Source organism: Podarcis melisellensis, assembly GCF_964234715.1.
Source record: "Podarcis melisellensis genome assembly, chromosome: 8".
NCBI lineage: Eukaryota > Metazoa > Chordata > Lepidosauria > Squamata > Lacertidae > Podarcis > Podarcis melisellensis.
The window spans coordinates 86146382-86166790 of NC_138540.1; the positions used below are offsets into that span (position 1 = coordinate 86146382).

General features: G+C 50.7%; 1 protein-coding gene across 2 annotated transcripts in view; it reads left to right on the forward strand.

Annotated features, from left to right (window-relative positions):
• The window catches only part of PLD3 (phospholipase D family member 3), a 33506-nt gene extending 14633 nt beyond the window's left edge, over nucleotides 1-18873 (forward strand). For both annotated transcript variants that reach the window (XM_081922190.1, XM_081922191.1), the window contains exons 7-12: nucleotides 674-801; nucleotides 4584-4784; nucleotides 12969-13108; nucleotides 13844-14009; nucleotides 15930-16029; nucleotides 16976-18873. In XM_081922190.1, coding sequence (XP_081778316.1) covers nucleotides 674-801; nucleotides 4584-4784; nucleotides 12969-13108; nucleotides 13844-14009; nucleotides 15930-16029; nucleotides 16976-17175 — 935 coding nt within the window. In that variant the 3' untranslated portion in view covers nucleotides 17176-18873. The remainder of the gene's footprint in view (nucleotides 1-673; nucleotides 802-4583; nucleotides 4785-12968; nucleotides 13109-13843; nucleotides 14010-15929; nucleotides 16030-16975) is intronic.
• Nucleotides 18874-20409: the final 1536 nt, after the last annotated feature.

Consider the following 20409-nt stretch of genomic DNA (forward strand, 5'->3'; position numbering starts at 1 on the left):
GGGTTGCGATTCGGCGCTTCTGCGCATGTGCAAAGTGCAATTTAGTGTTTCTGCGCATGTGCGAGTGCCGAAACCTGGAAGTAACCCGTTCTGGTACTTCCGGGTTTGGCGCAGTACGCAACCCAAAAACACGTAACCTGAAGTGTCTGTAACCCGAGATATGACTGTAGTTATTTATGTCCTTGGCATCTGATTTTAATGATGGTTTTAATGCAACTACAAAGCGGGCGGGGAGAATTCAGAAAGAAGGGACAGGAATTCAATAAGAAAAGGTGTAACGAAACAAAATAAAAGATATATGTTTGGAGTTACGTGATAATTGGGAAGATTTAATAAAACCCAGAAGCAATCGGCTTTGAATTCAGGGGCTGCTTAGCTTAGAAGATGACAGAGATGGGTAAAATTATGTAAGAGACTTCCCCCCCCCCTCGCTCGTAATACTAGAACGAGGAGCCCCCCCAATAGAAGGGCCTTTCTCATGCAAGAGATTCAGGCCAGACCTACTGAAAAGGCTCAATTACTATTGGTCGCTTGCAGGATCAGAGAGGCTGGTCCTTGCCCCCAGGAGCTTACACTCTAAAACCAAGTGTATGGGCTGGATTTGCGGGCGAGGCTTTAAAAGGTGCTGAGAACTAGCAGCTCCCTTCCTTGTCTTGTTCCCAAACTCCTCCAGGCGCCCAGATCCGCAAAGTCAACTTCCCAGAGCTGACTGGTGGGGTCCTGCACACCAAATTCTGGATCGTGGACCAGCAACACATCTTCCTTGGCAGCGCGAACATGGACTGGCGTGCCCTCACGCAGGTGATGCCCACAAACCTCCGGGAGAGCTTTTGTGGGGCGGGGGCCCCCCGTTCTGGCCTGTGGGGCTGGGGCCAGGGTTGTTCTTTTTACGGGAAGGTTGGGACCTGGCCTGATAGTTTCTGGGGTCACCTGCTAGAGAGAGTCCTCATTTGGCCGCGTCTCTCACATCTGAAGTGGGGGCTCAGGGGTTCCCCTCGGGTGCAGCAGCACCCCAGTTCTGGAATGGTTTCCCCAAGGAGGGAGGGAGGGAGACCCACCTGGATGCCAACATGATGTTGTTGTTGTTTAGTCGTGTCCGACTCTTCGTGACCCCCTGGACCAGAGCACGGCAGGCACTCCTGTCTTCCACTGCCTCCCGCAGTTTGGTCAAACTCATGTTCGTAGCTTCGAGAACACTGTCCCACCATCTCATCCTCTCTCATCCCCTTCTCCTTGTGCCCTCCATCTTTCCCAACATCAGGGTCTTTTCCAGGGAGTCTTCTCTTCTCATGAGGTGGCCAAAGTCTTGGAGCCTCAGCTTCAGGATCTGTCCTTCCAGTGAGCACTCAGGGCTGATTTCCTTCAGAATGGAGAGGTTGGATCTTCTTGCAGTCCATGGGACTCTCAAGAGTCTCCTCCAGCACCATAATTCAAAAGCATCCATTTTTCTGTGATCAGCCTTCTTTATGGTCCAGCTCTCACTTCCATACATCACTACTGGGAAAACTATAGAAAACTATACAAATCTTTGTTGGCAAGGTGATGTCTCTGCTTTTTAAGATGCTGTCTAGGTTTGCCATCGCTTTTCTCCCAAGAAGCAGGCGTCTTTTAATTGCGTGACTGCTGTCAACATCTGCAGTGATCATGGAGCCCAAGAAAGTAAAATCTCTCACTGCCTCCATTTCTTCCCTTTCTATTTGCCAGGAGGTTATGGGCCCAGTGGGAGGCCAACATAATATTATATTATTATTATTATTATTATTATTATTATTATTATTATTATTAATATTATTATTATTAATACCCCCCCATCTGGTTGGGTTTCCCCAGCCACTCTGGGCAGCTTCCAACTGAATATTAAAAACAGTACCGCATCAGACATTAAAAACTTCCCTAAACAGGGACGCCTTCAGTTGTCTTTTAAAAGTAAAATAGTTGTTTATTGCCTTGACATCTGGTGGGAGGACCTTCCACAGGGCGGGCGCCACTACCGAGAAGGCTCTCTGCCTGGTTCCCTGTAACCTCACTTCTTGCAGCGAGGGAACCGCCAGAAGGCCCTTGGCGCTGGATCTCAGTGTCCGGGAAGAACGATGGGGGTGGAGATGCTCCTTCAGGTATACTGGGCCTTTGAGACCGTTTAGGGCTTTCAAGGTCAACACCAACACCTGGTTCCCCTCCAGGTGTGCAGGGGGAATTCTTTTTACTCACCTGGGCATTAGGCAATCATATGAGCAGCTGCTTTTAGTAAATAAAAATAAAACCAGCGTCTTATCTCCCGCCTTTACTCTGGGTGTCTCTTTCGACGTATTTGTGTTCATGTTGTTGTGAACCCGCCTCCTATTAAATCCAGCAAGGTGAACAGTGGCATCTTGGCATTTTTAAGCCAGCCTTTGCCAACCGGGCACCCTCCACATGTTGTTGGGCTGCAGCTGCCCTCCTCCCCAGCCAGGATCACTGTGCTGCTCCAAACCTTGGTGTCCTATGGCTTTGCTGCAGATAATAGCCCAAAAGAGCAGCTCGGAGTTAAACTGTGGAACTCCCTGCCACAGGAGGCAGCCATGGCCACCAACCTAGATGGCTTTAAAAGAGGAATAGATAAATTCAAGGAGGAGGGGAGGGCTCTCGAAGGCTCCTAGCCAGGATGGCTCTGCAGTCGGACGCAGCAATGTTTCTGAATGCCAGGTGCTGGAAACCACAGGAAGGGAGAGTTTCTCTTCTATTTTAATCCTGCTTGTGTGTTTCCCATTGGGGCATCTGTTTGGCCCCTGAGAGAACAGGATGCTGGACTGCATAAGCCATTGGCCTGGTCTAGCAGGCCATTCCTATGTTCTTGTGGAACCTCCAGGCCCAGAGCATAGCTGTCAACTTACAGATTTGAAAATAAGGGACCAGCAGCCAAAATAAGGGATTTTCCAAGGGGCACAGGTATGTTCAACTTCTGAGCCCCTCCAAGCCAAAGGCAGGAAGCCCAGCCAGCAGCCAAACGAAGCCTCAAGCGGTGGTTCCCACAGCGCAGAAACCCGGCAAAGGGGATGCAGCAAGGAAAACCACCGTCACCTCTCCGCTGGGAAGCGCTGAGCAAAGGCGAGTCCCCAGGCAAGGCAGCCGATTTGATCGGCACAAGGCATGGAAGCTCCACCCCCCAGTCGTTCTTCGACTCCTTATTGGATGAGCAACGCAGCCAAGCTACACAGTTGGAGCCTCCCTCCTCCCTGGCAGGGAGGGAGGGAGGGAGAGGAGCTGCTTCCTTTGAAACCCAGGAAATTTAAGGGACGTCATCAATAAGGGACAGCAGCGGGACACTGCGCTGGGATAAGGGAGTTTCCCGCCAAATAAGGGACAGTGCCCAGCTATGGCCCAGAGGCAGTCTATCTCAATTTCTTGGTTATTAGGGGCGCTTGGCCACTGGAAGGCCAGACTAGATGGGGGCTCTTTGGCCTGATGCAGCAGCTGGGCTCCTCTTATCTTCTTTTCAGGGCACCAGGTTGCCAAAGGCTGCTTGGGTCAAGATGGGACTACTACCCTCTGGGGCTGATTTTTTTTTAATATACATGCATTTTTATTTTTTTTAAACATATCGTTTCCAACAATCATATAACATTACTTCTTATCTTACACAATATTTTAGACTTCCGTCAACACCTCTTGATGATTTTCCGTTCTTTACCACTTATTCTGCATTACTTAATTTCTCTATTACTCTTAATTATCTTTAACTAATAATTCTCCTCATAGTCTTTCTTGCAATATTTCTTTTTTTAATTATTTTTTGTTAGACAAACCATAAACAAAAACAAACATAAATAAACAAAGTAAAATAATATAAATTTCCATTACAATTCTTCTTTAGTTACATCATCTTGTTGATATCACCTCTATATACACATATAGACCTCCCTCCTGGTTGCGGGCTTCTTAATATATCTTCCTTTTTGCAGTTTCGTTTTTAATAGTCTACACATCGTAAGATTTATGTTAATCCTACTGTGGCTCTTAAACTTCTAAAATTTCCTTCAATATATGTTATAAATTTACTCCAATCACTAATAAACTTTGTACCTTTTTGGTATCTAATTTTTTGTGTCATTTTTGCTAGTTCCACGTATTCAAATAATTTTATTTGCCAATCTTTAACAGCTGGAATGTCTGGAGTCTTCCATTTTTGTGCTGTCAATACTCTGGCAGCCACTGTCGCATATTGAAATAATGTCTGATATGTCTAATATGTCTAATATGTTTCTTGCAATATTTCAAATAGTCTTCCTTACAGAACTTCTTGCAGTCCTACTAGCGTAATCTGTTCATTACAATTGCTTTTCAAATAGTTCATGTATTTAGTCTTCTAAGAATCTCTGGTCCCGCAGGTTTCGAATCCTTCCTGTTAATTTATCCAATTCTGCTTAGTCCATCAACTTCATCCGCCATTCTTCTTTCATCGGTAATTCTTCTTGCTTCCATTTTTCCTCTGGGGCTGATTTCAGGTGTCCCAGGTGCTTCTCCCCTTAAATCCTGCAGCCTGCATCAACTGTACCTGGGCTCTATCCTGTGGCCTCCTGCTAACCTCTCCATTTCTTGGCCCGCAGGTGAAGGAGCTGGGCATGGCTATCTACAACTGCAGCTGCCTGGCCCAGGACTTGGGGAAGATGTTTGAGGCCTACTGGGCTCTGGGCCTGTCCAACGCCACCATCCCGTCGCCCTGGCCAGCCAATTACTCCACCTCCTATAACAAGGAGACGCCGCTGGAGCTGGAGCTGAACGGCACGGAGGCCGGGGTCTACTTCTCGGTGAGATGGGAGGGCAGGGGCCCCCTCTGCTCAAGACCCCCTGCTCCAGTCTCTGCTGGCATCCTTGGTGCTCAGATGCCGGGGGCCGACTCGGGGGGTTTCCTTTACGATACAATACGATACCTTTATTGTCATTGTCCCATACAGAACAATGAAATTGAAAAATCTACATAAGACATTCAAAAACCCCTAAGAACTCTGAAACCCCATTTTAAAATACAATATACTCCTATAGAGCAGTGTTTCCCAACCTTTTTTGGGCAAAGGCACACTTGTTTCATGGAAAAAATCTCAAGGCACACCACCATTAGAAAATGTTTAAAAAATTAACTCTGTGCCTATATTGACTATATATAAAGTAACTCTCTTTAATAGGAATCAAATTAACACAAAGATAGTATTTTATAATTACTTTATTATGAAATAGTAAGTAAACAGAAATATGAAAAATTATAAAATACTTTATTCAGTGCGTGTGATGGGACGATGAGCTGCTTGTGCGTAAAATGCAAGTCCCTCAGAGTTTGATCAGGTTTTCAAACCTCTGCCTGTGACGGAGCCCCTCCAGCATGGCTGCGTCAATCACTAGTAGAATCCGAAAGTGGCTACTTTCGGAATCTTTTCCAACATAAAAGCTCTTTAACGGAAACACGTCGTCTGGCCTCTCGGCGTGACAGTTTCCGGCGAGGTGTGGGTGTCCCTATAGGAGGTCCTGAGACCTCCCCACTGTTTTCGCTGGAAGTGTCTCTGAGCCATCCCTCCGACTCACTTTCCCTTGGAGTTCTTGCTCGCCCTCTACTGGTTCCCTCTTCCGCTGCTACTCCTCTCTCAACCTCAGTGAGCCTTTGCGCCCCCGGCGCTTTAGATGGCAGTTCCCTGACATCCACCTCCCCTCCAGGGCCCCCTTCACCCCCTCCCGTCTCCTCCCCTACTGGCGGTGAGGAGGTAAAACCCCTGAAAGAACCTCCCTCATCTTCCGACGTCGCGAACACTTCCCTCCACTTGTTGCTGTTCCTACTCTCTCGGTAATCTTCGTCATCGGAATCCACTCCCTCTTCCAACTCCGACTCCGCGAACCCTTCCATTTCCTCTTCCTCATCGGTGGTGCCGAAATACTCCCTCCTAAACCTTGCTATCGGCTGAGGTTTCCTCGGGAACCTTTGGTGGAACGTTTCTGTTAAAACCTCGTCATTGACTTCCTCTGCACTTACCCAGGTGTTTTCTGACTCCGGTTCCCCTTCCCACGCCACCATATACTCCACCTGATTTCCCTTCCACCTGGAATCGAGGATTTCCGCTACATGGTTGCGGCGTTCCCTCTCTTCCAAGGCTGGTCCCCTGACGTACTCCCCTTCACGTCCCCCCCTGTATGGTGACAGTAACGACCTGTGGAACACTGGGTGCAATTTCATGTGGTTGGGTAATCGGAGTTTGAAAGCTACCGGGTTGACCTGCTGAATGACCTCAAAGGGTCCCAATCTTCTGGGCCTCAATTTCTTACAACCCCCTTTGAACGGCAACCCTTGGGTTGACAACCACACTTGATCCCCCACCCTTATGGTTTCACCTTCCCTTCTGTTCTTGTCTGCCTGCTTCTTATATTGTGCCTTAGCCCTTTCTAAGTTGAGCTGGAGCTGATGATGGATCGCTTCCATCTCTTCTACAAAATGTTCAGCCGCTGGGACGCTCCATCTCTCCCCTCCTTCCCCTGGAAATGCCCTGGGGTGACACCCGTAATTAGCCAAAAAGGGACTCATCCCTGTGGACACATTCTCCGCATTATTGTAGGCAAATTCTGCCAACGCCAACTTTTCGACCCAATCGTTCTCTCTGTCATTGACATAACACCTCATATATTGTTGAAGAATGCCATTTGCTCTTTCCGCCTGCCCGTTGGTTTCAGGGTGCCGGGCGGTTGAAAAATTGACTTCCACGTGCAGCAAGCTCATGAGCTTCCTCCAGAACCTGGAAGTAAATTGTTTGCCGCGATCTGAGATCACCCTCAAGGGAGCCCCGTGCAACCTAAAGATGTGTTCTACAAACAACTTCGCTGTTTCTTCCGCTGTGACTGCATGTGAGCATGCTACAAAGTGGCACATCTTAGTTAACAGGTCTACTACTACCATGATGGCTGTTTTCCCCTTGGACTTTGGCAGATCCGTCATAAAATCTATTGATATCGCTTCCCAAGGCCGTTCTGGTGTGGGTAATGGTTCTAATAACCCTGCCGGCGCCCTTCTTTCCCCTTTGGCTCGCTGACATTGGTCACACCCTCTTACATACTCCCTTACATCTTCCCTCACCTTAGGCCACCAAAATTCCCTGGTAACCAACCACATGGTCTTGTGTTGTCCAAAATGTCCCGCCGTGGGGCTATCATGCAACTGCTTGAGTACTCTCCCCCTCAATTCACCTTCGGGTATATACAGTGCCCCTTTGTAATACAATGCCCCATTTCTTTCCTCAAAACCTCCAGGACTCTCGCCCTCCCCCCTGAGACCTCTGAGCTTATCCTGGGCATATTCATCATTTTCCGTTTCCTCTACCAGTTCTCGTTGCCCCACCAGCGCCGCCCCACACACCCAGCGGTCCTCAGGGATGACATGTCTCTCTTCGATCACCCCCTCCCCTTCCCAATACTCTGGTTTGCGTGAGAGCGCGTCCGCCCTGACGTTTTCTGGGCCTGGCACATAACAAATTTCAAAGTTGAATTTGGAGAATTCCTGTGCCCATCTCACTTGTCGTTGGTTGAGCACTCGAGCTGTTCTCCAATACTCTAAATTCTTGTGGTCGGTGCACACTTGCACCTTGTGTTGTGCCCCAATTAATAAATGTCTCCACCTCCGGAATGCTTCGTGAATGGCAAGTAGTTCCCTGTCATACACCGTGTAATTCCTCTCGGATTTATTCAGCTTCCGCGAGAAGAAGGCACACAGTCTCCACTCCGACGCACTCCTCCCCGGTTGAAGAAGGACCGCCCCTACCGCCCGGTCGGATGCATCGGTTTCCACTCTCATGGGTTTTCGTAAATCCACATGCAGAAGTTGTTCTTCCGAGGCGAAAGCCCTTTTCAGTTCTTCAAAGGCTCGATCCGCCTCTACCGTCCAAACAAATTTCTTCTTGCTGCTGAGGCAGTCGGTGATGGGCGCCGTCAAGTGGGCAAAGTTCTTGATGAACTTCCGATAAAAGTTCCCAAACCCCAAGAATCTTTGCACGTCCTTCTTGGTCTTCGGTGTCTTCCATTCCAGTACCGCTTGGACCTTGCCTGGATCCATGGCCAATCCCTTGTCTGACAAGCGGTACCCCAGGAATTCCACCTCCTTGGTATGAAACTGGCACTTCTCCAGTTTCACCCACAGCTGGTTGGCTTGCAGCCTGCCCAACACTTCTCGAACGTCCCTCACATGCTGTTCCTCATCTTCCGAATACACCAACACGTCGTCTAAAAAGGCCACACAATTCTTGTAGAGCAAAGGTCCCAGAACGTGGTTTATAAAAGCTTGAAAACACGCGGAGCCCCCTTGTAGACCGAAGGGCATAACGAGGTATTCAAAGGCTCCCAAAGGGGTAAACATGGTGGTCTTCCATTCATCTCCCTTCCTTATGCGTATCAGATTGTACGCCCCCCGCAGGTCCAGCTTTGTAAAAATCTTTCCCTTCCTTACTCTGGTCAAAATGTCATCAATTCGGGGCATAGGGAAAGCCAGGGGCTCCGACACTGCATTGAGGGCCCTAAAGTCACACACCAGTCTCGGTTTGTCTGTGTTCTTTTTGTCCACAAAAAACACTGGGCTGCCCCCCACCGCTCGGGACTCTCTGATGAAACCTCGCTTCAGGTTTTTGTCAATGAACTCCCTCAGCTCCTGCATCTCCCTGTCTGACATGGCGTACAGCTTGCCTACTGGGAGTTGGGCCCCAGGGAGTAGGTTGATTTGACAGTCAAAGGGTCTATGCGGTGGCAGTTTGTCTGCTTCCCTTTCGCTGAATACGTTGCTCAGATCTGCGTATTGCGGGGGCACCTTCCCTTTGTCCATTACTTCCATCCCGGCTAGGGTGACTCTGTCTCCTCCCGAAACCTTCCCCTCCTTGCAGTGTTCTAGGCAATGCGCTGACCCAAAGGAGACCACCCTCTGATGCCAGCCCACTAGCGGATCGTGTAGCGCCAGCCAGCTCATCCCCAAAATGATGGGCGCTCCTCCCAGGATGGCCACATTAAACGCTATCTGTTCGGTGTGCCTTGCCACCCTCATTATCATCGGGACAGTCTGTTGGCTAACTTCTCCCCCCAACAGCTCTCTGCCGTCAATCGTAGTCACCTGCAAGGGGTTACTTAAAGGGATGGTCTGTATCTGATGCTCAGCTGCAAACTCCTTACTCATGAAATTACAGGAGCTGCCTGAATCCAAAAGCGCCTTGATCTTTAGTGGGTGTCCGTTTGGCAGTTCTAGTAACACCTCTATCACTAAAGCGGGTCTGGGAGGTTCCGGCGTGGGCACTTTCACTGCTCTTTGGCCTGGCTGCTGTGCCCCGACGGTGGCAGCCAGGCGTTGGCTTTTACTTGCTCCTTGCCTTCCTCTTCCTTTCCCCCAACAGCTCCTGCCATCCCTTGCCATTCCTTTCTTTGTGGGCAGACTCTGGCAAAGTGCCCTGGCTGTTGGCAGAGATAACATCTCTTGGCGCTCTTTCCCTCCTTCTTCCGCCCTTCACTGGGATTTGAAACTGCGCGCGCCCGCGCTGTTCCAACTTCCATCGGCTCTGCCGGCGGGAAAGGTGGCTCTGGAATGTCTGGAATGCGGAACTCCCTCCAACGGTCTCCTTTCCCTTCCCGCTTTTCCAAAGCCCTCGCCTCCTGGCGCGCTCCTATGGACAGCGCAGATTTGGTTAACTGATCCATAGACTCCGCCCTGGGCCCCCGGGAAAGCTCATCTTTGACGGTTGAAGAAAGCCCCTCTTCGAAAAGCATTTGGATGGGCTCCGCCGATAGGTCCCACCCCAATTTATGAATCAGCATAGTAAATTCAGTCCAGTACTCACGGACAGATCTGCTTCCTTGCTGGCAAGCCATTAACTGCCTTCGCACCACCCCCTGCTCAATATCGCTGGAAAACATCAGGTCCATGGCACGAAAAAACTTCCTCGTGTCCTTTAGGATCTCATTATTCGCTGCCATCAGGGGTCTAACCCAATCTTTCGCCCCGGATTCGAGATGGCCAATCACAAAAGCCACTCGCGATTCCTCGTCGGGGAAGTCATCAAACTGCAAGTTTAGAGCGTATTGCATCTCTGTTCTAAAGGCATGATAGTTCCTGGGATCCCCCCCGAATTTCTGCACCAATCCTGGTACCTTTCTGGCGAGCGGGGTGGTTTTCTCCTTTCCCTTTTCTGCATCCTGAGCCCTCCTCTCCTCAAGCCTCGCCGTTTGCAGCGCCAACTGGATCTCCAACGCCCTGTACCTTTCTTCCAGGCTTGGACCCCCTCCAGCTGCTCCTGCTCCTCCGGTTCCGGCTGGGTTGCTCATGATGCTTCTCCCTGCACAAGCTGGCTTTCGGTGACTTTCGGATTGCTGTGATGGGACGATGAGCTGCTTGTGCGTAAAATGCAAGTCCCTCAGAGTTTGATCAGGTTTTCAAACCTCTGCCTGTGACGGAGCCCCTCCAGCATGGCTGCGTCAATCACTAGTAGAATCCGAAAGTGGCTGCTTTCGGAATCTTTTCCAACATAAAAGCTCTTTAACGGAAACACGTCGTCTGGCCTCTCGGCGTGACAGTTTCCGGCGAGGTGTGGGTGTCCCTATAGGAGGTCCTGAGACCTCCCCACTGTTTTCGCTGGAAGTGTCTCTGAGCCATCCCTCCGACTCACTTTCCCTTGGAGTTCTTGCTCGCCCTCTACTGGTTCCCTCTTCCGCTGCTACTCCTCTCTCAACCTCAGTGAGCCTTTGCGCCCCCGGCGCTTTAGATGGCAGTTCCCTGACAGTGCGCAACCTGGGCCTGTTTACCATGCGCACAACATCATCCAACACATGAACTAGGTCTGCTGGTAAAGTCTTGGCTACGAGGGCCTCACGGTGCAAAAAACAATGCGTAACAATCACATCTGGATTTCTTTCCTTCACTCTGCTTACAAAGCCTTTGAAACCTCCCTAGATATCATCGTCATTTGCATGCTGTTTCCATAGTTAAAAACCATGCTCGAGGCGGCTTACGACATGGCAATATTTACATAATTACCCAAATGCACTCATAAGAAACCGTATCAAAGCGCCCACAACGAAATTAAGCAATCCCCACACAAGTTATAACGAGATCTATAAAGAGTAGTTTAGTATCACGAACAGCAAGCTGGACATAAACAAAATAAAATCTTGACTCTAACAACCCCACCCGGCCTAAATCTCCTGCGTGCACCGATGCCCACGCAGGCATTTCCAGCAGCTCTTCCTCCTCCACCTCTTTTTGCGTTGCCAGCAAAGAAGGAATGAGGAAGAAAAGGCGCAGCGGCGAAGAAGCGCGCCTTCTCAGAATGCCGCTGCTGCCTGAGGACTACATTTCCCAGAATGCTGCGGCCGCCCAGCCGAGATGCGCCCTGATTGGACGGCGTTGCTAATCCGCTCGGCGCCGGGGCTGAGCGTTCGGCAGAGGCGCGCGCCATAAGACGGGCGTCGCGCGCGGAGTCTGGCTCGGGTCGCCAATGCTGCGGGCGGACATGGCGAGCTGGGCGGGACTCGGGCGCGCGCTGGGCGCCTGCTGCCTCTTGGGCCTCTTCTGCGGCGCCGCGCTGCCCTTCTTGCTGCAGGGCGCGAACGAGAAAGCGCCCGCCTCCCTCCCACGGCACACCAGCCAATGTTTCGCGGCACACTAGTGTGCCGCGGAACACCGGTTGGGAAACACTGCTATAGAGATTCCTTATACTGCGTTTAAAACCAGAATTGCATTTGGGTAGAAACTGTTTCTCAGGCGGCTAGTCCTGGTCTTTATAACCCTGTACCTTCTTCCAGAAGGCAGAAGCTGAAAGAGATCATTTCCGGGGTGCACACTATTTATTTATTTATTTATTTATTTATTTATACCCCGCCCATCTGGCTGGGCTTCCCCAGCCACTCTGGGCGGCTTCCAAAAAAATATTAAAATCCTGCGCTATCTCTGCAGCTTTCTTATGACACCTGGAAGCTTAGATTTGATCCAAGGTGGGAAGAGTGCACCCAATTATTCTCTCCGCAGTCTTTACAACCCTGGACAGCGTTGTTTAGTCCCTGACCGTGCAGCTCCCAAACCAGACCATAAGTTAATACACTCTCCACACTACAGTGGTAAAATGCCATCAACAGGTCCTTTGAGAGATTGTTTTTCCGGAGGATTCTCAGAAAATATAACCTCTGCTGTGCTCTCTTCATCAGGTCTTTGCTGTTTTTTCCTTTAGCTGTTTGGTTCCATAATTTTTTTTTTTAATTATTATTTCTGAGAAACTGACATATATCAGGTTGCAGCTAAACCTATGGATTCTGCCTCCATTTGCCGGCCATTTGTTCCTTACCCAACAGGAAAGTCACAGGGGTGGCAAATCCCAATGAAATGTGGCTTTATTTGGTGTTCATAACATTTGGCTTGCGCTCTTTCTGTATCAGGTCGGTTTTTGCCATAGCAAATAATTCAGTCATTGGTCTCTAAAGAATGCACTTTATTTCACAAGGTAACGGCATTGACCCCTGGTTAGGTTTCTCCGTGCCTTCCTCCTGTTATTTCATATTTCCTCCGGGATTGTTACTTTAGCTCATGGGTAGGCAAACTAAGGCCCGGGGGCTGGATCCGGCCCAATCGCCTTCTCAATCCGGCCCGTGGACGGTCCGGGAATCAGCGTGTTTTTACATGAGTAGAATGTGTGCTTTTATTGAAAATGCATCTCTGGGTTATTTGTGGGGCATAGGAATTCGTTCATTCCCCCTCCCCAAATATAGTCCAGCCCCCCACAAGGTCTAAGGGACAGTGGACCGGCCCCCTGTTGCAAACGTTTGCTGACCCCTGCATTTAACTCCATAGCAAAGTCCTGAAGATTCAATAAAAATTTTAAAAACCTCATTCTGAAAAAACCCCTGCCCAGGCAGCCTAGGATGTCAACCGTATGCCTGACTTTTGGGTGCCCGTCCTCCTCCTCCTTTCCTGAGTCTCTTTTCCCTCTGCCTGCCTCCAGAGTGCCCCCCCTGCGCTGTGCGCCACAGGGCGGACGGAGGACCTCCAGTCCCTGGTGAGCATCATTGATGACGCCGATGAGTTTGTTCACATTGAGGTGATGAGCTACCTGCCCACCATGGAGTTCTCGCACCCCAAGAGGTAGGTGTGCAGCGGATGGGGCCGCGGGGCAGCTCTTCTCCCTCCCCTCCCTTGCCTGTGGGAAGGATAAGCTTTACAAACCAAGAAGCACCAGCCAGGAAGCCGTTGCAGAGGCTTCTGCTGATGCAACAGGGCTTCTCCTTCCGCCTGCCTCCCCCAAATCCACTCTGGGAAAGAGCCAGAATATGGGGAGGTCATTCTGCCTGGCAAGCAGAAATAAATCGTGCAGTTGGGTGGCCAGGTAAAGGTAAAGGGACCCCTGACCGTTAGGTCCAGTCGTGACCGACTCTGGGGTTGCGGCGCTCATCTCGCTTTATTGGCCGAGGGAGCCGGCGTACAGCTTCTGGGTCATGTGGCCAGCATGACTAAGCCGCTTCTGGCGAACCAGAGCAGCGCACGGAAACACCATTTACCTTCCCGCCGGAGTGGTACCTATTTATCTACTTGCAGTTTGGCGTGCTTTCGAACTGCTATGTTGGTAGGAGCAGGGACCGAGCAACGGGAGCTCGCCCCGTCGCGGGGATTCGAACCGCTGACCTTCTGATCGGCAAGTCCTGGGCTCTGTGGTTTAACCGACAGCACCACCCGCGTCCCTTCTGGCACCATAGCATCTCTCAATGTCCAACTTATGCTGTCCCCGTTCGAGGGGCGCTAGAGCGGGTGGCAGGCTGTCCCACGTCAAAGGGTGCAGTGCAGGATGTGGCCCTGACGCTCTTGCTTCCTTCTTCCGCTCAGGTTCTGGCCAGTGATTGACGACCACTTGCGGAAGGTGGCTTACGAGAGGAGAGTCCGTGTGCGACTCCTGGTCGGATGCTGGAGGCACTCCAAGGCCAATATGTTCCCCTTCCTGCGCTCCTTGGCTGCCATGCACGACGTTCGCACCCACTACAACATGGAAGTGGTAAGGACACCCCCGATGGCTGGGACGGGGCTCCCCAGCCCTGGAAGACTGGGCTCCAGGGCCATCTTAAGCATATCCGGCACCGTGGTGCAAAGATCTCTCCGGCGCCCCCGTTTCCCAGAGTTGTTGAGCTTTTCCCAAGCCTCTGCGGGGATCGCTCTCCTCCTGCATAGACTTGGGAAGGAAGCTGCACACCTGCCAGCCATATAGTTGGCTGGGCGCAGCTTCCATCCCAAGCCTCCATGGGAGGAGATAGATAGATAAAAACTTTATTCGCATTAGCCAATGGCCATAGCAACAATAAAACATTACAGTATACGCAGAAAGGGAGATTTGATATAAGAGCACAATTTACAGTCCTGAATCAGCCGTCAGTTAGTGGCCCTTATTCTGATTGCCCCTGCTACGAACCCAGCAACCTTTGCTGTTATCTGCTCATTTTGATTTGATAGAAGAAAGGCCATTGTGGCAGTGGTTGAGCGCCCTGGGATGGCTAGTACGAGTGGGGAGATGATCTCGTTCCTCAGGTCTTTGTAGAGAGCGCAAGACAGGAGGACGTGGGCCGCTGTTTCGGTGCTGCCATCTCCACAGGGGCAAAGGCGTTTCTCAGGCAGGATCTTTTGGAATCGACCTTCGAGTACCGCAAGATGGCAAAACATCCAGCCTTGCAAGTGTAAAAGCACGTCTGCATTTTGGGATAATAGGTTTGTGCAGATATGGGGCCAGAGAATCAAAACGGAGAGGTGGAAAATGAAGATACCAAGGGCAGAATTTCCTTATAGTGGCCGGGTTGTTCTGATGCTCGATATCTTTTAGACGTTGACTAATTAGACGGTTTGCTTTAGTGGGGCCCATAGTGAGTAGGTGTGGTGGGGATAGGCCCCAAGAGTGAAGTTTTTGGTAGACGGTTTTAAGCCAGGCACTTTTATGGAAGTCTTAAAGTACTAGGGATCATAAACTGGGGGGATTTGAGTTTAGGCAGAGCCAGAAGTTAAGAGTTCTGTGCCAAGTCCATTCTTCTACTGAAGGGAGACTTGCCTCCAGTCGCAATGATGCATTTGAGACGCAGGGCGGTACAGAAAAAAAACATCCTTAGAAATTTGGATTGAACAACTTCCAAAGTGCTAAGGTGGTTATCTGTCCAAATCTGAGCCCCGTATAGTAGCTGTGCCAGGGGTTTAGTTTAGAAGACTTCTAGGGCTGATGGTATATGTTTGCCACCCTTTGTATGGAAAAAGCGAGTCAAAGTCTTGGCACTTTGGGATGCTTTTTCTTTTGCACATTTTTGGTGTGTTCCGCATGACCCCGTGGACTGGAAGATAAGGCCCAAATATTTGAAAGCTTTGACCTGTTTGATTGGCTGATTGTCCATACTCCAACTGTGGGGCTTATATTTTCTTGAGAAACCCATAACTTTGGTTTTCTGATAGTTTACGACCAGGTGTTCTTTCTGGCAATACACTGAGAATTCTCTTATCCATCTTTTTAGGCCTATTTTTGTTTGGGATAAGAGGACCACATCATCAGCATATAATAGTACAGGGATTGGTTTTGAGGCCAGTTTAGGGGCATGGAACTCTGGAGATGTCGTTTAAAGGTTAAAGAGAGCGATCCCCACAGAGGCTTGGGAGGCAAGCTGCATGCCCGCCAGCCATATGGTTGACGGGGCACAGCTGGCGGGCATGCAGGGAAAGGGGAGAGCACCAGCAAAGCCACGCAGCTCCCCCACTTGCTGGGGCGCCCCTGAGAGGCCGGCGCCCTGGCGTGATGCACCACTAAGCCCAATGGGGAAGACGGCTTTGCTGGGCTCCCTGGAGAGCCATTTCCGCTTGCCTCCCAGCTGCCTCCTCTGCGTGCCAAGCACCCCCACCTCTTCCACACGCACCCCAGTTTTGTCTTTCTTCCCTTCTCCTCCGCCAGAGGCTCTTTGTGGTCCCAGCCAATGAGTCGCAGGCCAAGATCCCCTACGCCAGAGTCAACCACAGCAAGTTCATGGTGACGGACAAGGTGGCTTATATTGGTGAGTAGTTTGAGGGGCGGGGGCAGTCGTAAAGGGGAGGCCAGTTGAGGCAGAAAGCTTTGCTGGGACTAGCAGGGGCGAAAACTGTCCAGCAGTGGGAGAGGGAGAGAAGCAGCCATAAGGGGGAGAACAGAAGAGACTAAGGCCCATCCCGTCCAGATGCCTTTTGGGGAAACTCGGAAACAGGATCCGAGCCCAATAGCTCTCTCCCCTCCCATAGCTTCCAGTGACTGTTGTTCATGAGCTCTGCTGCCTCCGACTGGCTAGAAGCCATTGATAACCCTCTCCACCTCCATGAATTTGTCCCCTCCTCTTTTAAAGCCATCCAAGTTGGTGGCCATCTCTGCCTACTGTGGCAGGGAGTTCCACAGTTTCACTCCGTGCTGCTTGAAGGAGGACTTTTCTGTTATCAGTGCTGAATCTCCCAACCTTCAGCTTCAGGGATTGTCCACAAGTTCTATTGTAAGGAAGAAAAAACGTCTCTCTCGCCACTTCTTCCCTGACACGCATATATTTTTTAATAAGCCTTTATCACGTCACCACCTCACCTTTTCAGTAAAACTGAAAAGCTCCAAGCACAGCACCCTTTCCTGCTTCACCCCCTCGATTATTCAGGCAGTCCTTTCCTGAACTTTTCCCAACTCTGTAATATCCATTTTGAGACCAGGCGACGAGAACCGTAGATGAGCAGCCGTCCATAGGCTCCTTCTCCACCATGAATTTGCCTAGCCCGCCTGGTCCAGCACCCTCTTCTCATGGTGGCGAAACAATTGCTTATGGGAAACCAGCACGCAGGATTCGAACACAGAGCTCTCCCCCCTTCCTGTGGCGTCCAGCAACTGGGATTCAGACGCACGGCTGCCTCCCACCGCGAACGCCGTTGTCATCAAGCTTTGTTGCAGAACGCAGGACTCTTAAGTGTTTATTTTCCCTTCCTTTCTGGCAGGAACATCCAACTGGTCCGGGGACTACTTCCTCCACACAGCGGGGTCCGCCCTGGTGGTGAACCAGAGCCATGTGGGGGCCGGAGAGCAGCCCACGGTGCGCGATCGGCTGCAGGCGGTGTTTGAGCGGGACTGGAACTCCAGATACAGCCAGGAGCTGAGCTTGCCGGGCCAGTGGGAGCAGCTCTGCGGCACCTACTAGCCAAAGGGACACCCCCTCTGCCCGTCCCCAGCTGGAGAGGGGCTGCGAGTGCCAACCCCTTGTCGGGAGGCCGGTGGAGGGGCTTCCCCAGAGGCAGGTGGTCTCCCTGGAGAACCTTGCGGGACCCCTGCCGAGGGAACCAGGGGGTACCCAAGGCCTCCTTGGGGGCAAATGTTTGGGGTAAGAGAAACTCCTGCAAGGGAACAATTCAGCCTGGCCGAAGGATTGGGGTGGGTGGGGGGTTTGCCACGCGCAAACAACCAAGTGAGTTGCAAAGGGAGCATTTGGCGCATGCAAATTGTGGGTAAAAAGTCACTGTTCCGAACTGGGAAGCAAAAGGGTTTTGCGTGGGTGGGAGGATAATGTAGAGAAGAGGGCGTTTAGCAGTTAGTGGGAAGGGGCACGTGGGTTTAAGGAGACGAAAACGGAAAAGGCTTCCTGGCCAAAAAGATCCCTCGCAGAGGAATCTCCTTCTCCTATTAAGCAGAAGTGTGGAGAATCGCGAGAGAGGAGAATTTGCAGGCGATGTGCCGCTCAGAAGCTCCCAAGTCGGGTGGGACCTGTCTGAACCTGTGGAGAGCCTCTGCCAGTCAGTGTAGGCTGTGTTGAGCTAGATGGGCCAAGCAGTCCGACTTGGCGCTCCCTGTTCTGCCTTGTTTCTCTGCCGTTAATGCCTTTCAGAGAGGACCACACACACACCAAGCAACTAACCAGTTTCTGTCGCTGCCGAAATCGCCACTGTCCTTCCTTGACCAGTGGCTCTTAGGCAGTCAGCACTCAAAAAGTACTGGCGATGAGAACCGTAGACTCATAGAGGTGGAAGGGGTACCCAAAGGTCCTCTAGACCAACCCCCTGCTGCAATACAGGAATCCCAACTGAAGCATCCCTGGCAGGTGACGATCCAGTCTCTGCTTAGAAACCTCCGAGGAAGGAGATTCTACCCCCTTCCGGGGGAGACCTCTCCACTGCCACACAGCTCTTGCCGTCAGAAAGTTCCTCCTGGTGTTTAGTCATAATAATAATAATAATAATAATAATTTTTTATTTATATCCTGCCCTCCCCAGCCAAAGCCGGGCTCAGATCGGCCAACAACAGTAAAAATAGCACAATTTACATAAAATCACAGTCAATTAATTGAAATACAGTCTAAAATCAGAATCAAATTAATGGCAACCATTGGGCTAGAGTTCTATGAGGATTACAAAAGGAGAGAGGGGGTCAGACTGTGCCTTAGCCAAATGCCTGGTGGAACAGCTCAGTCTTGCAGGCCCTGCGGAAAGATGTCAAGTCCTGCAAGGCCCTAGTCTCTTGTGACAGAGCGTTCCACCAGATTGGGGCCACGGCTGAAAAACCCCTGGCTCTGCTCGAGGCCAGCCTAACCTCCCTGTGGCCCGGGATCTCCAAGATGTTTTTATTTGAAGACCGTAAGGTGCTCCGTGGGACATACCAGGAGAGACGGTCCCATAGGTACGTGGGTCCTAGGCCATATAGGGCTTTAAAGGTGAAAACCAGCACCTTGAACCTGATCGTGTTCTCCACCGGGAGCCAGTGCAGCTGGTATAGCACCGGGTGAATGTGATCCCGCGGTGAGGACCCTGTAAGGAGTCTCGTAGTGGCATTCTGCACCCGCTGGAGTTTCTGGGTCAATCTCCCTTCTTGTAACTTGAAGCCATGGGTTCGAGTTCTACCCTCCGGAGCAGGAAAAAACCAGCCTGCTCCATCTCCTGTGGCAGCCCACTTTAATCCATCAGGATCAGCAAAGAGCAGTAAGAAGAGCAGCTACCTCTGTCCTCTTGAACAGTGGGTCAAGTGCCAAATGCTGAGATAGGTCATAATCTAGGCTAGGAGCATTGGCAGTTTATAAAGAGAACCTTCCAGGCCCATAGATTCTGGTAGGGATGGACTCATACCATTTTCTCCCAGGTCAAACATTTATTGCCATCAATAAGAAGTGGGGAGTGCTAGAACTCTAGAATTAGAAGGAACCTCTCTAGTCCAACCCCAGACTCCCTGCGCATGATTTCAAGGGCATTATTCTCCCACTGTCTCCATAGAGGGATCCATCCTGCACGGGGTCTTGCCATGCGGCTTAGGGACTGTCAACCGGGCAATGGGGTGGTAGCCTGCATTTTTGCTGTCTTCAGTACAGACCTGCAATTAAAGGATAATTTTCCAATTTGCTGTCGTCTCGTGATTGCTGTGTGACCGGCGGGAAGGCAGAGGGCACACACAACGCTGCTGCCGTTGTGGTCATGAAGAAGAGGAAGATCTTTTGCATGATCTGCTGCAAATGCTTCCTGCGGTGGTAATTTCCCCTATACAGTGGTACCTCGGGTTAAGTACATAATTCGTTCCAGAGGTCCGTTCTTAACTTGAAACTGTTCTTAAGCTGAAGCACCACTTTAGCTAATGGGGCCTCCTGCTGCCGCCACGCCGCCAGAGCACAATTTCTGTTCTCATCCTGAGGCAAAAATCTTAACCTGAGGTACTATTTCTGGGTTAGCGGAGTCTGTAACCTGAAGCGTATGTAACCCAAGGTACCACTGTACTGTATTTAATGGCCAGGGGGAGTTGAGAGAGGTACTCTCACCCCCCCAACACAATGCACTCCCACCCCTGTTGCTAATAATAATAATAATAATAATAATAATAATAATAATAATAATAATATATTATTTATACCCCGCCCATCTGGCTGGGCCTCCCCAGCCACTCTGGGAGGCTTCCAAGAAAACATTAAAATACAGTGGTCTGTTAAACATTAAAAGCTTCCATAAACAGGGCAGCCTTCAGATGTCTTCTAAAAGTCTGGTAGTTGTTGTTCTCTTTGACATCTGACGGGAGGGTGTTCCACAGGGCGGGCGCCACTACCAAGAAGGCCTCTGCTTGGTTCCCTGTAACTTGGCTTCTTGCAGTGAGGGAACTGCCAAAAGGCCCTCGGCACTGGACCTCAGTGGTCCGGACAGAACGATGGGGGTGGAGACGCTGATGCCATTTAGGGCTTTAAAGGTCAGCACCAACACTTTGAATTGTGCTCGGAAACGTATTAGGATGGGAAACGTATTAGATTAGGATGGGGGGTGGGGCTTTAACAGGTGGTGTACAGTAGTGGTCTGGGGGTCGGATCCTCCTCCTGCAGCCTCCAGCGCCCTAAATTGGAGCCACTGGGTGCTGCAGAGCAAAACTTTGAGGAGGCTGACTAAAAAGGCAAGGGAACGGGGTGCAAGTCCTG